Source organism: Limulus polyphemus, unplaced genomic scaffold, assembly GCF_000517525.1.
Source record: "Limulus polyphemus unplaced genomic scaffold, Limulus_polyphemus-2.1.2 Scaffold908, whole genome shotgun sequence".
Lineage (NCBI taxonomy): Eukaryota > Metazoa > Arthropoda > Merostomata > Xiphosura > Limulidae > Limulus > Limulus polyphemus.
In genome coordinates, this window is record NW_013666518.1 from 97,304 (window position 1) to 114,968 (window position 17,665).

The following is a 17,665-nucleotide window of genomic DNA, read 5'->3' on the forward strand; positions in this document are numbered from 1 at the left end:
TCCTAGATTTGTAATAAGAAATCGCTCACTGTTGAGGTATAGCAGTAATAAGTTTTAAAATGTGTTCAAAGCTCATAATCATTACTGGTGTAATCTGAACAAAGAAACATGGTGTAAATCTTAAAGGAATAAAAATGTGTGAGAAACCCTTTATCGTGTATTATAAAAAAGTTCTATTCAAATGTATGTTGATAACATATTCATGGAAATTGGAGTAACTGGTACTATCAAAACATTTTCCATAAATATGTTCAAGAAACCACACTTTACTCTTTCTAGCTGGAAAAAGCATTGTATTTACAGAAAAAAATTTCCAATTTACTAAAAGTTAACCTGTCCTTTCTTTATCATTAACAGATAGTTGTTCTTTTCACAGCTCAAATGCTAACAAGTCACTAGGATTATCAGCACCTGATTTTTTACTAAAATATTTCCCTGTTGCTGTTCTTAGTATACAAAAAAAAAAAGAAAAAAAAATGGGCGAGAAATATACCGAGTCAATGATGAAACAACCACCTCATTCAATGGCTTAAAACACTTCTGCATAGCATCATCAGCTACTGATCAAAAAAGCTTGAACACAACTGGAAATGAATAAGAAAAAATAAATATGTTACTTGGAGAAAATACAACACAAAAGTAAATATCAGCTTAAACCTTTTTTCTTCTTTCATTAATTGATGAACAACATATATCCAGAAAATACTACTTCTTGGTTAATCTGTAAAAACAGAATGAAAGGAGTTTTCAAACAGACACACACCATTTTGTAAAATGTAACTCTGACAGTGAACAAATAAAATATACATCTAGTGTATGCAATATATATAGTTTCAATATTTTTCAAATTAAAATATTTTCATTTCAATTTCAACTTAGATTAACAGCCTGTGCTGCTTTATGTTATGTAACATAAAAGTCTATGATGAATAACAAAGATAGTATATCTTTATTAACTTACTAAATTTAAAAAATAAAGTTCCATGGAAGGTTTTAATTAAAGTGTTTTTCATTTGCAAATAATTCTACTTAAGTGCTTACTTCATAGATACAGTGATTTTCACAAACTTATTGAGTACAAAACATGAAGAGATAAACTAACTGAGCTTTTACTATTTGATAAAAACTTCAGAAAATAAGGTCATTACATCAGTTAAATGCTTTTTAAAACTGGGGGAGGGCAAAATTAATTAAAATATTTGTTATCTGTATCATAATACTTAAAACTTTTTATCTTAAGAAATATTTGGCATTGTGATAAATGAGGAGGGACAGCAGAATAAATACCTTATCCATGATACTGATTTTTTATTTTAGATGCTTGTGTTGATTATAAAAATTTCGTTGCTTTTGATTTAAATATGTGAAAATGAATCTAATAAATGTTGAATTTTTAAGATTCAAAACAGCTTAACTGTATTTTATAAAAGTGAAATACAGTAATAACATAACTTAGATGAAACCCCTTAATTCCACACTTGGTATCTTTGCTAGCTCTATCATTACTTGTACTCAGTATGTACTGATTATCAGTTGAAGGAAACAGCAAATTATAAAACTGAGAAAGAAAAAAATTGGTAAGGGATGAAAAAAAATTACCAACAGTCACTAATAATGTGTCAGGGTTTGGAGAGCTGGTCTAAACGTTACTTTTTTCATCTGTATAAAACATCTTTGTTCTACCTCATACCCAAAATCATCTACTTCTATAAATGTTTTAACACTAAAGATTAACAAAAATTAATGCTCATTACATTTCACAAAAACATATAAACAACGTTACATTCCAAGAGCTTTACATAAATAGATGGAGCCACTGGAAGTAGTACTATTATCATTAACATGGTTTACGTATAAATAAAATCAACATATGTATGAATGGGAGGCTATGCTTCAATAGTTTCAGAAAATTATCATTTGTCACTTCCTGCTCCCATTGAAAATATAAATTTTTTCCAAGTAGCATCTTAGAAAGGATGCATGATGTGAGTGACAGAAGTAAATAGAGGAAAGTACCAAGTACAAAGGAAGCAAGACTTTGACACTGAACACCAAGCCCACTTTGATCCCTTTCACTTCAAAAGCGCATAACATTCTTCTTTTCCACATTTAATAACTAAAAAAACACATTACTTGTTGAGTTTGAGAAAAATTACACCCACCAGTCAGTTTTCAAGATGTATCATACATTAATGTGTAGAAGACCGGCAGAAATTTGTGTAACTTCATACAAATTCAAGTTCACACAATACAAATATAAGAACAGAATCCTATATCGTTTATAATCCAACTACAAGAAAACAGAGCGTACACAAGAGTTAAATATGACTTGAATATTTTTTTTCGCATGTATGTGTGGTAAAACCTGGGATATATATATATACATACAAACAACTTTCTAAACTAGCTTCGTACATTAAGCTAAATGACGTTTAAATTAGTTTAATGAGAATGATGGGATCTACTTATTATGAAAGAACAAAAATGAAGGTCATATTAAAAGATGGTTTTCAAGAAATAAATCTGCTCGTAAAGTTGATTCTCATATAATGCAGAAGATCTAACTTGACACGGGTTCTATAGTACAGTCACCACACTGACACACAAGCTCTGATCAAAGAGGTTTTTGATTGGAATCTTTGAGGGATTTGTTTAGGTCTATTCCACTGTCTCTGAGGTTTAGGAATTAGGCCAAGTGGTAATTGGTATCAAAGTGCTGGAGAACCCCAGGTGGGGATACATGATGAAGGGCACTGTGCCCTGGCAGGTTAGTTGTGGGAGAGCAGAACTGAGAGCACAATTATTGCATGAAATATTCTGGATGTTCTGATGGGGTGTCTTTCTCAAACCTTTTGGCTTCCTCTTGCATGCTCTCTTTGATTTTCAGTATTGCTGCTGATTCATTCTGATCCTGTAAGCACAAGTAAAGAAGACATACTTCATACTTTGGATAGTAATGTACAAAAATATACAACATTCTTAAGCTGTCTCAATACCCTAATTGGTCTATCATGCTGCCTGAAAAGCAAACATTCATAACAGAGCAGAAAAACTATGATTAACTGTAGTCATTTAAAGCTGCAAAGTATATAAAATTCAAATATTTCAGCTGTTCAACTGTATGCATTTGCAAAATGAATCTAAAAGTAAGTTGAAAGAACAAAAGGGAGTTGCAGTGTGGTGGGGGGTGATTTTGAAAATGCATGCACAGTTTTGTTTTCTTTAAATGTAAAATGAAATAGAAAAAAATTAAAAACTGACAAAACAAAAAAGAATAATCACAGGAAAGTAATTATTCTGTTTAAGATGCAGTTGTTCTAACTGTATTTGAAAAGTGAATGAAGAAATGGCTAATTCACACTTGAAGTCTTAAACTGAGCTGAGAAGAACAAAGTTTAGCATCAACTCCCATCATTCCTATTAGAAAACAAACCACAAAAAAAAAAAAATCTATAATCTCACCATAAGTTTATCCACTGAAATAATAAGTACAACCTTGCAGGAACATAAACAAAATAATTCTACAAATCTACAACACTTTCTTGTTTGTTCGAAGTTTCCTTTGCTGCCAAACGTTTGCAAAAAAGTACCGTCATGGCCCTTTCTGCAAAGCTATACCTCTCAGAAATTTAAGTGCAGTGTTTGATGATTTTCAGTCCATCTTTTTATTTCTTTTTTTTTCCAGCCAATCAATTGTTCAGTGTTGATGAATTTTGTACTTTGAGTCTTGGCTGAGAGGGAGGGAACTACAAGCACTTTCCAACAGCCTAGTTTCAGAGCAATGACGGGACAGTAAGAATGTAGGACTAAGACATAAACAAAGATACGTTTCACAAAATCTATTCTACAGTACAGAAAAGTACAAGAAAGCAATGCATTAAAAAGGAAAGTCCAACAAATGGGAAAAGAAATCACACACAAACACAAACAAAAACAGACCAACCAAAATTAAGAATAAAAATCAATTAAACATAATTAAAAATACACACAAACAGCAAAGAAACAGCAAAACCAAGTGGTCCTCAGCTACAGTTTTAGTCTTCAGCATGTGACAGTAAGCAAGGTAAGAAGTGCACTAGGGGTGAGGGTAACGACTCCAGTGAAAAGACCGATTGCCAACGTACCTGGAACTTTATCCTGCACTTAAATTTCACAAGGGTGCGCCCTGGTGACTGGCACAAGCCTGCAAATGGCACTGCATGTCAATCCCGGATGTATCCCCCGGCATCTGTATCCCAAGAATATAGCATCAACGGTTGGCCTTCGATACACACTGAAACCAACTAGATTCTTGGCCAAACCTCAAAAACTGAAAATTTAGGCTAAGAACTTGATCAATATCCTGTTATTGTTCCTAAACAGAAGGATGATAGAGCAGAGTAAAGAAGTAGAAAAACAAACACTTGTACACCCGATACCAGGAGTTAATTAGTCTGCTCCCAAATAAAATGGGAACAAATATATCTGTAAAGAAGCAATCATATTTTCTATATTATGTGAACACTTACATTTTCCTGTCCATAACCAGGAATACCAAATTCATTCATAGGAGGGCCATCTTCCCTTGGGGTTCCAGGTCCATTAGCAGGAGAATTTTTCATTCCATCTAGGCCATCACCTAATTACCAGATAAACAATTTTATAATGAAGAACAGACTGAACTGCACTCTTCAGTTGGTTAATTTGGACACAGAAAAATTATTGACCAAAATACTTGTTTAGTTGGCAAAATGTGGATTCTTTTATCGTCCAAAGTTAAATGTTTTTTAACAAATCCATAACCTATTAGTATTGTTTCAATAGTATCTTTTGTTCGTTGGGTCCTTTTAGATTTATTCTATAAAATGAACAATGCAAAGTCCAATCCACTTAACAATAACAAAAATGTTTTATTTCTTAAATGCCAAGTTTTATGGTTAGTCTTACCAATATTCAACAGTAGGACCACATATAAACTACACAGTTTGACAATAAAGTTGGAGAAAAAAAAACGACCTTTGCTCTTCAGATAATAATTTTTAATTATTTTTTTCAGCCAATGTTCCACCCTAATGAAGCCACAAGAGGGTGAAACATTGGGTAAATTTAAAAAGCTTATTATCTGGAGATTAAAGGTCGTTGTTTTTTTTCTCTAACTTCACTGACAAAATGTCTTAAGTCCCTCCAGTATGCACTACAAATTATAAAAAAACAAAGAAATATATCTTTAACAGAAAGTTCACTTACTTCTTTGATTTCTTATCTCTAGTTCTTCACTGAAATACATATTCACCTTTCACAGCAAGCTAACAAAAACTGGCCAACAATAACAGACAAGCTGATAAATCATGCACAGATTACACAAACAATAACATACATGCTGATAATGCATGCATGGATTACTCATACAATAACAAACAAGTTGATTAAAACATGCACGGATTACTCAAACAATAACAGACAAGCTGATAAATCATGCACAGATTACACAAACAATAACATACATGCTGATAATACATGCACGGATTACTCAAACAATAACAGACAAGCTGATAAATCATGCACAGATTACTCAAACAATAACATACATGGTAATAAATCATGCATGGATTACTCAAACAATAACAGACATGCTGATAAATTGTGCACGGATTACTCAACGAATAACAGACAAGCTGATAAATCATGCACGGATTACTCAACGAATAACAGACAAGCTGATAAATCATGCACGGATTACTCAAACAATAACAGACATGCTGATAAATTGTGCACGGATTACTCAAACAATAACAGACAAGCTGATAAATCATGCACGGATTACTAATTAATGATTAACTGCTAACAAACTTTCTCTTTTAATAACTCACTACTTTATTGACTGCCTGACTAACTCTAGCCTAACTTGCTTTTTTATATGTAGCTAAAAATTTTTCCTACACTTTGGAGAAAGCTCCAGCTTTGAGATCCACCCATCATACTAAATTTAGCTTCTGTCTAAACAACAGTACACATTTCTAGAAACGTTTGGATTAAAATCTTAATTAGGCTACAACATTACATATAACAGTGAATTCACAGATTAGAGGATCACAGTTATTCTCCTTTTAAAGTTTATCCATATTTATAACATATATTTTACCTAGTTTTCATGAAAATGTTAAACAGGTGTACATACCAGCTGAAGACATGCCATTCATTACAGGAGGACCCATATCTGGTCCCATAGGGCCCATTGGACCATCCGGACCTGGACCCATTGCAAACTAAAAATGATAAAGAAAATATCATATATTATGAGCTTCAACACAATTAGGGAGTTCCAACAAGTATTAGTAATTTTCTTCCTTATGATAAATACTGTATATGCACTTAATGACACTTGGTTGCATTAGAACCTTAAAGATATTTTAGTACAATAGAAAGAGCTTACTCAAATATTAAATAAAGTTTCTCTTTCACATAATTACAGATTACCAATGTTTTACAAATCTCACCAGATTTCTTTGACATCAGCTTGAATACATTACTCTGTATAGCCCAACACAAGGTCAAGTACATCATGATCAACAATATACAGAAAAATGAAAATTCCTAAAAATTAAGTTATTAAAAGCAATGTTTTATTCATACTTTTTCTTAAAAGTCTTGTTGTTAGGTCAGGATATAAAAACAACAAGGTGAGAATATCTCAAGTTATTGTAAACAGACAGTTTTAATGAAGGTTAAACTTTCTCTACTGCAGAAAAACATGAAAACCCCTTCTAAGTTTATCAAAATATTTCTTCTTAAATTTACAAAAGTATTAATTCTTATTAAAGAAAGTAACAGTAAAAACTTCTTATTAATATGTTATGCTTATTTCAAATATTCTGTCATTTAATTGTCCTGTCATGGTTTAAATTATTTAACCCTTTTTCTTGTATTACAGTAGTGACGACTAGTGCATTGCTTAATTGTCCTGATGTCAATGTCATTCACTTGTTCTTATTATAATGCAACAACAGTATAGACAAGTTGAAACAAAAAACTGGATCAGAAAATCAAGCCTTTTTTTTAAACAATATTATAAAGCTATTTTAGAATATAAAATCACATATACAGTTAGTTCAAACACAAGTGGTTGTGATATTTATTGTAAAATGTTTGGCTTGTATCAGCAACCTTTTGTATTTATAATCCTCCAACCATGAATCTTGAAAGTAGCACTTTCCCATTGTGTCAAAAAACAACAATAACAATTTCCTGGGCAGTTCACATTTAATGTCCATTATATGGTTATTTAAAGAGTTGCCATGAACAGCCAGTAAAATGCTATATGATTTCTATCAGGAATTTTCAGTCAGAAAGCTAGCCAATTGATGATGTGCTATGGGAGAACGGACTTCCAACATATCTCATGTGCACTTAATATTCCAAGCTCAAAACGTCACAGCATTAAGCAGAAAATAATGTCATGTTCATTCGACTGATAATTTCTACACAATTATGTAATACACATAGTTAAAAGTATTACCAAAACACTGCATTTTAGATGCTTTTATAATATTAGCTATACACTGCAAGTCTAAAACAAAATGTATTTTTTTACAGAATTATATTTTACTATAATATCCTAGTGAACCCTTAACTTTCCGTGCTTGGCAATAAAATGTCTGCAGCAGATGAAAACAATGCCAGCCACAATACATCTAAACAGCCTGGCTAAACTAACTATACATGACAGACACCAGTTCTTGAAATATTTTATGACTGGCACTAGCTGGCAAAATTGTAGAAAACATAAACAACGAAAACAAGTTAAAAATTCTACAGTAATAGAGTTACGATAATTTCAAAACTTTTCAATGCTTTTAAGGCTCTGTTTTAACTCTGATAATGAAAGCATTCTATTTTACTTACTAAACTGTTACAAACTTTCTCATTAACACACTGACAATAAATCTATATAAAGCATTCTTATACATAAAAAAAAACTACATTTTCTACATACAACACTGACCACTATACATTCGTCTTAATTTGTCCAAAGACTACATCCACTGACCACTCTCTCTAGTTTACTCTGTAATGTAGTACATGCTCTTAATTTTGAATGAAATTTAAGTTTGACTTTTTTTTTTACTATTTTTTTTTATTTGAAATAAAACTGTAGTTTACCATCCGTTTAGAAATTATAAATAAAATAATAATATTAATAATTATGATAAAAATATACTACAGAAAAACACTAGTGAAGACTATGGGAATAACATAAAATATGGTTATAGCTTAGCAATTGGTTATAGGTTAGCAATTGTTGCAGTGATCAAAAGAAATGATTTGTTTGGAATTAAGCAGAAAGCTACACAATGGGCTATCTGTGCTCTGCCCACCACGTTAATTGAAACCCGGTTTCTGGTGTCATAAGTCCGCAGACATACCGCTGTGCCACTCGGGGGCCAAAAGAGATGAATTACAATATGTATAATCAAGTAAGATACGATTCAAATATTGTTCATTTGTCTCACAAACATACCCACATAAATATAAACAAAAGTTTAAAATCAGGACACAGTATATTGTCAAAAACCTGTATCTGTAAGACTGTACAATATCAGAATAAAAGTCAGTAGCTTTGATCTCAGAACTTATAATTTGGAAACACCTTGGTATAAGTGTTTATCTAATTATTCACGTAATTATATTTGATTTAACATACTTTTTTTGAGAATACATAACATAAGTTTGTTTTTGATAATAAGTGCTCTTAACTTATTTTTTTCCAAATTACAAAATTCTGATAAATGTAACAATATATCAAGTTTATCACAAAATCTAATGATCATTTCTCACCCCTGGCATGTTGCCACCTGGCACAGGTTTCATCATTGTGTACATTCCATCTGCACCAGAATTAGATGAATCTAAAAAATAAGTTACACTTCATAAATGCAATGAAATAAACAGTTTTTCAAGGATTTAACATTTTAGGTCAGCAGTTCCCAATCTGTGGGTCATAGAATCCAGAGAAGATTATTACAATGAGTCCTACATTTGTTTCAAGGATTTAACATTTTAGGTCAGCAGTTCCCAATCTGTGGGTCATAGAATCCAGAGAAGATTATTACAATGAGTCCTACATTTGTTTCAAGGATTTAATATTTTAGATCAGCAGTTCCCAATCTGTGGGTCATAGAGTTCACAGAAGATGATTAGAATAAGGCCTACTTTTTGTTCTGGATTAAAAAGTTTTGAAAATCACCCTGTGAATGTGTTAGGTGCTACATTATTTTGGGCACTCTCTGGGGTCATGTAAGCTAATATCTCTCAAAATGGAGTCACGTAGGAAAATTTTTGGGGAAAAGCTGTTCTAGATCATATATCATTAACATGTAAATTCTAAGATAGCAAAAGTGTCACTCTTTCCCACAGTAAACCCTGAATCCTTATGTCAAAACTATTTTGTCAAATAAATGATGTCACTCAATAAGTATAGTTATGTCTATATAAATACCTCTGAAATGTGTGTGTGTGTTTACATATATACAGATGCAAATCTACATGTGGGCATGAAAGAAAACTGCTGTCTGACCACTAAAACTGTTCTTAAATGTACTTTAATAACTTAAGTCAAATTTAAGCAAGTTGAAAATACTGACTACTATGTATCAACATAAAATGTTTTTACTTGAACAAAGTAAATTTGAATAATGTCATAACATTTGGCACTTAGTAGATGTAGAAGCAGTCTACTGCTTTATTCATGTCATAAAAGTTGTCTTTTAGGTTGATATAAACAGAGTTTTAGCCTACTGAACACATGTTAAACCTCAACTAAGTCACAAAAGCTGTCTAGCTGGTTGATATAAGCCTAGCTATAACCTAATAAACACATGGCTAAGCCACAAAAGTTGTGTAGTAAGTTGATATAAGCCTAGCTATAACATACAGAACACATTAAACTTGACTCAAATTACAAAAGTTTTCTAGTAAGTTGATATAAGCTTAACTATAGCATACAGAATACATTAAACTTCATCCAAGTTATAAAAGTAAGTTGATATAAGCCTAGCTATAGCTTACAGAATATATTAAACTTCACCCAAATTATAAAAGTTGTCTACTAAGTTGATATAAGCCTAGCTATAGCTTACAGAATACATTAAACTTCACCCAAATTATAAAAGCTATCTACTAAGTTGATATAAGCCTAGCTATAGCTTACAGAATACATTAAACTTGACCCAAATTATAAAAGTTGTCTAGTAAGTTGATATAAGCCTAGCTATAGCTTACAGAACATGCTAAACTTCATCCAAGTTATAAAAGTTGTCTAGTAAGTTGATATAAGCCTAGCTATAGTATACAGAACACATTAAACTTGACCCAAATTATAAAAGTTGTCTAGTAAGTTATATAAGCCTAACTCTAGCATACAGAACACATTAAACTTGACCCAAATAATAAAAGCTGTCTACTAAGTTGATATAAGTCTAGCTATAACATACAGAGCATGTTAAACTTGACCCAAATTATAAGTCATAAATCTTATGTGAATGTCAAACATTTCCATTAACCAAATGGTTAAGTAGTTAGTGCTGAATACTGAATGGTCACTTTGTTATAACCATTAAATAGTAACTAAATAAGCACCCATAAGTAAAACAATATTTAGTTATTATTGTTAGCACTGGATGCTGCCTCACATTCTCAGACCTATGTTATCTAAAAAGCCAAAAGAGCTGAAATTAAAAGTTTGATTAAAAAATGTTTCAGACACAAACAAGCTAAATATAATTAGCAAGGTAATCCAGCATTTTAAATTTAATTTTTGATTCAAAAATGTTCAGATTATTATACTGTTCTTCCCACACTTATAAAGCACAGCATAAACTACATTAAGGGATGGCCGATACAAGTTTCTACAAGTATTTACTAATAGCATACAATTGGTTTAAAGTTGAACAAAAGACGGGTCTTTTGCTCCAAATAAGTTTTCTTGTAGCTCTTTATTTCTTGAGTAAAAAGTGAGAAATTAAACAATTCCTGCTCTTGAATTTCAAAGTGTTAATTATAAAATGAAAACATTGTTCTGATAAATAAAAATATTACTGCTTCACAACAAAAGATCATCTACAAATATAATTTAATAAGATGGATAAAAAAAAAACTTACTTGTACACAGTGCAGGACCAAACCTAACCTTTCTAAAAGTATTCTATTTCAAGCAATTTATAGTAGAAAGTACAAAAACCATGCCAGAAGAAACAAAATGATAATATTTGTCATCACATGCACCAACCTCATGCTAAGAATCCACATATTAGTGCAAAAATATGCACTCAGAGAATTCTTAACATTTTTATATTTTATTTTAGTCTTTTTGCTTAAAATAAAAGAGTATTATCCAACATTTCACATAATAAAGTTTCACCAGGCCTCAAAAGCAAATGGTTTTGTTATGACCCCAGGCTTCTGATTTTAGCTCTAAGCTTTTGAAAAATATTAGGTGATTATAAATGTTTCCCAGACAAAATTCTTAGTTCATAAATCTTTTTACTAATGTTAGTTCTGTCAAAAATTGTAAGTACAAGAAATTACAGATACTTAAAAAGTATTAATAAAAGTTAATTAGCCAGCCATGTCAAATAAGAGAAGGAAAGGTGTGAAGACAAGCACCTCTTTAAATCAGAGTATTATTACTAAAAGCTGTTCTTTAAGGAACCTGTGAAAGTTAAGGGTAGAACACTAAAAGTTTATGGATAAAGCTTCACCTCTTCGCGTGTTGGGGGCATTCATTCTTGGAGTTGCAGGGGAATAAGGGCCAGATGTACCTAGAACATATGAAGGTTTAAAATGAATGTTTCATTTTGACAAGAGATGGCGCTATACTATGAGTAGCTAGCTACATTGTTTTGAAAATGAATGTTCAATTCTGCCAGGAGAGGACACTATACTACATGTAGCTACTATACTGCTTTTAATTAAAATGAATGTTCATTTCTGCTAAAACAAGAAACTATTCTACATGTAGCTACATACAAAATTTTCAAAAATGTATAAATAAAATAAACCAGGCTAAAAGAATAAAGACAATGTGGATAAAATGACAGAATTTTAGCCACAGATGAGAAAAAAAAAAGGGTTGAAAAGATGTTAGGTGCACTTTCACACTTTACGTGAAAAAAAATTAAAATAACATTGTATTTGCACTAGAACAAAATATTTCAAGGTTACCTGAGTATTTATTAATGACTTGCTACCTATAACTGTATAACAATTATAAGAAATATTCAAAGTGGGCAAAATTTCAAATAAAATAATTTCTTTTATAAACACAACACTAAAACAATTCTAAAGTATTATAAATTGAATATATAAACCTATTCATTGCATTTTGAATGCTGACAAAATTTACTACAACATTTATATTAAGTATATTTATTGTAGTTTTGCATTATCTTCAGCAACAACAACAACAAAAAAAAACAAGATGTATAATTCAAGCAATAGCAATTTTAAACTAGGAAAAATGATCAACCTATACTGAGATATCAAAACCTTCTGCTACAATGGCATCTTACCAGGCCATTTCTCTCTCCATTTTTATTCATGCTTAATAAATATTTCTTTAAATTAACATTCAAAGTAATAAATTTATTATTTGTGAAATACTTTTATTAAAATTCATATCTAATACTTCCTTTACCAAAGAAATTATCAAAAATAGTCAAGTACTCAGGTAATGCAACTAAAAAAATTTTCAAACTTACCTTGCGGATTGGGCATTATAGGAGTTCCAGGACCAGGAGGACCTGTACTGGACACTGGAGGACCCTAAGAGAAATGCAGTAAAAAGCTGGATCTTATAAAAGTAATATTAATTAAACATAATAAGTTAACAAAAACCTTTTGGAACAGTTTAGATGGTAACTGATTTTACCTTCTCAGAAATTAAGAAGTAGGACATTGCATTCAAACTAAATCTATGTAATTACTCAATTAGACTCTTGTGCATTCCCAATTGAGTAACTAACTGTTTATATCTAATAAACATGTAGATTATAAACCTTAATTATCAAACATTCATAAAAAAAACAACATGCATTAATAATCACAATAAAAAAAAACATCATAGAGAAACAAGTAAGTACTCACAAAGTAACCAATAAATAATACTGCCTGTATACATTAGCATAAAATGTATGCAAACTTTATTACTCAAGTATTACCTTTCACGAACTTGCTTTTCAAAATGTCATAAAAAATTTACAACTTTTCAATGACTGGACTGAAGACTGAACATTAAAAAATGAAAGCAATTATTTGGGGCAAATTAAAATCAATATGGACTTACATAATGACCACCTGGAGACGCCGAAGAATAATTTATCTGTAAAGTAACAGACATAACATTCTACATAACACTTTTCTCAAACAATTTCCACTTTAGACTTTAAAAGTTCAAGACAAAAAAAAATCACCTTTAGTTATTTCTTGAAATCAAAAATTCATTTAGAATTCTAACAGAAATATAAATTCATTAGGGTTTTGATCCAAGAAGACTTCTTCTTTAAGAGTAATCAGGCAACAATAAATAGGTAAATGACTCAATAAAGCTAATTATATTTTCTATAATGCATCTACCCCCCCCCCCCAAAAAAAAAAGATGATCAAATGATATGCTACTACTCTTAAATTTGGGAACATAAAGCTGAAAAGTAATTTTCTCTAATGCTTATATAACATAATCTATCAAATCCACTTCCTTTAACATGCCTGTCTTTTTTTAAAACTGTTGATTTTTTAGTCAATTATTTGTACGCTTGTTCCTTGAAATGTATTTGGACTATTTTTAGTGGCCACTTATAATGGAAGAGGATACTAGTTTTGATAAGAACATTTTTTTATGCATATACTTGAATCACAGTCCTTTTCCCATTTTTTATTCTTCAGTTAATTTGTGTCTTCCTTAGTAGTTAGTTAGAGTTCAAACAGTAAAGCACAACAGATAATTGGGGCATTGTGAAGCAGACAAAATTCATTAATTTTTTTTCTTCTAATTTGTTTGCTTCTCAGATAACAGAATTACGTAATCAATTTAACTTGCTTCTCATCCACATTAACCATTTTTATGTTGATGTTGGGTTAAACTTTAAAGTTGAAATGTCTTAAAAAATTAAAAAATATTTTGTTATCAGCAAATTCTTAATTTCATGTGAAGGAGAGCCTTTTAATCAATACCACACAGTTAATGCTTACTACAAACCTTTGTTTTATTCTTCTAACTTTAGGAAGTGAGGAACTTACCGTTGATGTATTAGGTTGCCAGGGTCTTCCACCTGGACCAGGCCTATTCAAGTAAAGTCATGGTAATTTTCTTTTAGTTCATGCACTAATAGACAGATGAGTAGAGACAAAGATAGAAGGAAAATGGATACAGACAAGTAATACTACGATGTTAGAAAGACAAAAAACAACAAAAATGACTGGATAAAAGTAAAAGTTTTTGGGAAATATTTTAATTTCTTGTTACATGTAGTAATGAACCAAGATTAGTGTGACTAGAAGGGAAATGTTTTGTTTTAACTAATCCTAGTAAAATGTTTAAACGAAATGTGTAAAAAAAAGGTGTAAAATGTATATGTTCATTCCCACTTACTTTTAAAAATTTATTATTCATTACTAAAATTGTTTTAATTTCTTTTATACTCATGGCTTTCCTGCTTAGAATTAATTTATTAACTAGTTAAAGAAAAACATAATGGTTTTCAGACAGACAACTGTAGACTAAATGGTGCAAGAAATTGTGTATTTTAACTTAGAATGAAGAAACAGGAATTCTATATTGTTCTTAATAAAGAAAGAAAACACTGTAGAATAACTGATTAAAATAAATTTTAATACTTTACACACATATATATAACCATAAAGCATTATACTACTAATAAGTTACATATAATTAAAAATATATGCACACACATACATTTATGTGTATAAAACATTCAACATGAATTTTGTTTGTGATATTTTGTCAGTGTTTCCCTTGGTAGGGTCTTTAAGCAAATGGAATGTAGTAATTATCTTATTATTATTATTATCTTCTCACCAGAAGTTATTTGTACTTACTTGTAAAAATAGTTTGTAATTGTACAATATAAAATATTTGTAAAACATCTGACTCTTAATGTACAAGTCAAAATGTTTTTTTTTTAGAGTCCAATTTGGTTATTTTTTACAGAATAAAATTTAGCAAATTGTATTTTTATGATGAAAACTATTTATGCAAATTCTTCCAATTTTACATAAATATATACATAGTGTATACACTACACACAGTTAAAGTTCAGGCAGGTTTTTTTTTATATACACTGGTAAATCAACAGATAATAAAATAAAAGAATAATTTAGGCTTAGACAAATTAACACAGATACACTGGTAGCTCAACAGATAAAAGGTAAACATGTAGGCTTAAAAAAATTAATACAAATTCACAGGTAGGTAAACAAATGATGATAAAAAGGGAAAGGGAAGAATATGGGCTTGGACAAGTTAATAAAGATACACAAGTAAACCAATAGATGATAAAATGGAAGAAGAACAACACAGACTTAGATAAATTAACACAGACATAATTTTAGATCAACAGTGAATATATAATTCAAAAACAGATATTCCATCATGGATTAAAAATGTAAAATTTAACTTTGTTTTCCCTTGACTCTTCGTTTTTGTAAATGATTTCATGGATAACAGTAACTCCTCTGCAATATCAATTTCAGTTATTTTTTACTTCACTGAATGTGTTTTTTTTAACCAAAAATAACAAAACAACAAGGAATTCATTTTTTTCATTTATTCATAAAACATCCAAATTCAAACTTCTAAAATAAAGATTATTTAAGAAATGGGAGAAGATGTTTTGTAAAAAACATTTAGGAGTTAAGAAAATTTACATCGACATAGGTGGCATCCCTGGTCCTCCTGGTCCCATTGCACTGTTCGGGGGTGGCCTCATTGCTCCATAATTCTAGAATATCAGATTATTATTATGATGAAAAACAATGTACATATATCTAAAAAAAGAAGACAGATAAACGTTTCAAAATTATGCAGATTCCATGTTCAATATCTAAAGAAAAATATCAGTAGTTTACTTCAATCCTTTGACATCATTAAATTTATAATGCTACAGTTAACAATATTTAATGAGTAGTAGTTAGAACAATAAAACATAACAATATTATGTATTATTATTATACATATTAAAAAAGGTGCAATTTAATGAAGACTGCATGTTATTTAGGGTTGGAGAATACTGTTTGATGTGGAGAGTTTTTCTAATCAATAATTCTAGGTCAGAGTTGGCCTTGCAGAGATAGTGAAATTAGCTATTGCCAAACCCTGTTTTCCTTCAGAAGACATTGATTATTACTATATTTTTATTATTTATTTTAAAACTCTTAGAAAAATACATCTTATGTACAAGCAGTGATCCTTTTTCTGTCAATAAAATGCATGAGTAGTTTGTTTTCATTTATTAAATATATACACTTTGAAAAACAGAATATCTTTTATACTGACACAATATTTTTCTATAATGGCTAAAAAGATATTTTTCATGTGTCTGTATACATTTTTAATTAGTTTCACTGTACATTCCCTACTTTTTATATGTGTTATGAAAACCAAGCAAACAGGTTGATAAGTCAATAACAATTCTGCTTTCCTCCTCAGTTTTTATAGTACAAAGCATATTGTGACTTACCCCTGGGTTCATGGGACCAAGGGGTTGACCTCGAGGAGGATTCATCCTTGGATTCATTGGACTCATACCAGGTGGTCCTGAAATAAAAGGTTTATACAATAAACTCATTTAATTTTTCTAAAAACTACAGGATTACATGACTCTTATATCAAACCCTAGCAATGTTATTATGGCACTGATTAAAAAAATTTAAATTAAAAATGGTTTACTTAATGACTTGAATGAATGTATAAACCTAATGCTTCAATTGAATCTTGAAATTTAAAAAGGTTCAACTTCACAGATTATCACATACTAAAGGAACACCATTTCTGCAAAATTGGATGTAGCCATGTCTATTTATAAGTGTTCTAAACATTTAGTTATTAAATGGTGATATGAGTGCATCTGAAGATATACAATGAAGTAACTGAAAACTCATTCTTAATTCTTCAACAACTATATATGGCTTACAATCAACATTTGCCAACGGACAATGAAGGAATGTGCTGAGCAATTTAATAAGTACTTTGAAACCCAGTGCAATTTCCTGATTGTCATGATGAAGAACTGTACAATGGAGAACAAGAGTTCCTGCCAATCTGTATTCAAAGTGTTCATAATTTTTTTTCACATATACAAATCTTTTTAAAATGAAGATAAATTAGAATTGCAACTAACATAATCAGTATTTCAAGAGAAAACAAGAACAAAAACAATGACTAACAAAACACTAACTAATAATGCTTTTTATCTTTAGAAACAAATATAATAATTAAGGAATACTTACGGGAAATCTACTTTCCTTAAGTCAATGACATTTTGTTCTGTGCTACATTTTGATTAATTTATATTATATTAGATATATACAAATAGTTATAACCTATTTTAACTGAGAAAGCCAAGTTAATCAAAGAAGGGACACAAATGTCTGAATGTTATCTTCATACAAACAT

The 17,665-nt window shown here is 30.3% G+C and overlaps 1 protein-coding gene across 6 annotated transcripts in view; it reads right to left on the reverse strand.

Moving 5' to 3' along the window:
* Positions 1-447: 447 nt before the first annotated feature.
* Positions 448-17,665, reverse strand: part of LOC106461170 (single-stranded DNA-binding protein 3-like) — a 226,729-nt gene continuing 209,511 nt past the window's right edge. For 2 of the 6 annotated variants that reach the window (XM_022388031.1, XM_022388030.1), the window contains 10 exons: positions 16,731-16,807; positions 15,919-15,992; positions 14,272-14,314; positions 13,319-13,354; positions 12,735-12,798; positions 11,736-11,795; positions 8,815-8,885; positions 6,158-6,245; positions 4,509-4,618; positions 448-2,911 (listed from right to left, as the gene is read on the reverse strand). In XM_022388031.1, the coding sequence (XP_022243739.1) occupies positions 2,801-2,911; positions 4,509-4,618; positions 6,158-6,245; positions 8,815-8,885; positions 11,736-11,795; positions 12,735-12,798; positions 13,319-13,354; positions 14,272-14,314; positions 15,919-15,992; positions 16,731-16,807 (734 nt within the window). In that variant the 3' untranslated portion in view covers positions 448-2,800. Of the gene's footprint in view, positions 2,912-4,124; positions 4,229-4,508; positions 4,619-6,157; positions 6,246-8,814; positions 8,886-11,735; positions 11,796-12,734; positions 12,799-13,318; positions 13,355-14,271; positions 14,315-15,918; positions 15,993-16,730; positions 16,808-17,665 lie in introns of all 6 variants that reach the window. The other 4 variants (XM_022388032.1, XM_022388035.1, XM_022388034.1 and 1 more) reach the window with 4 other exon arrangements.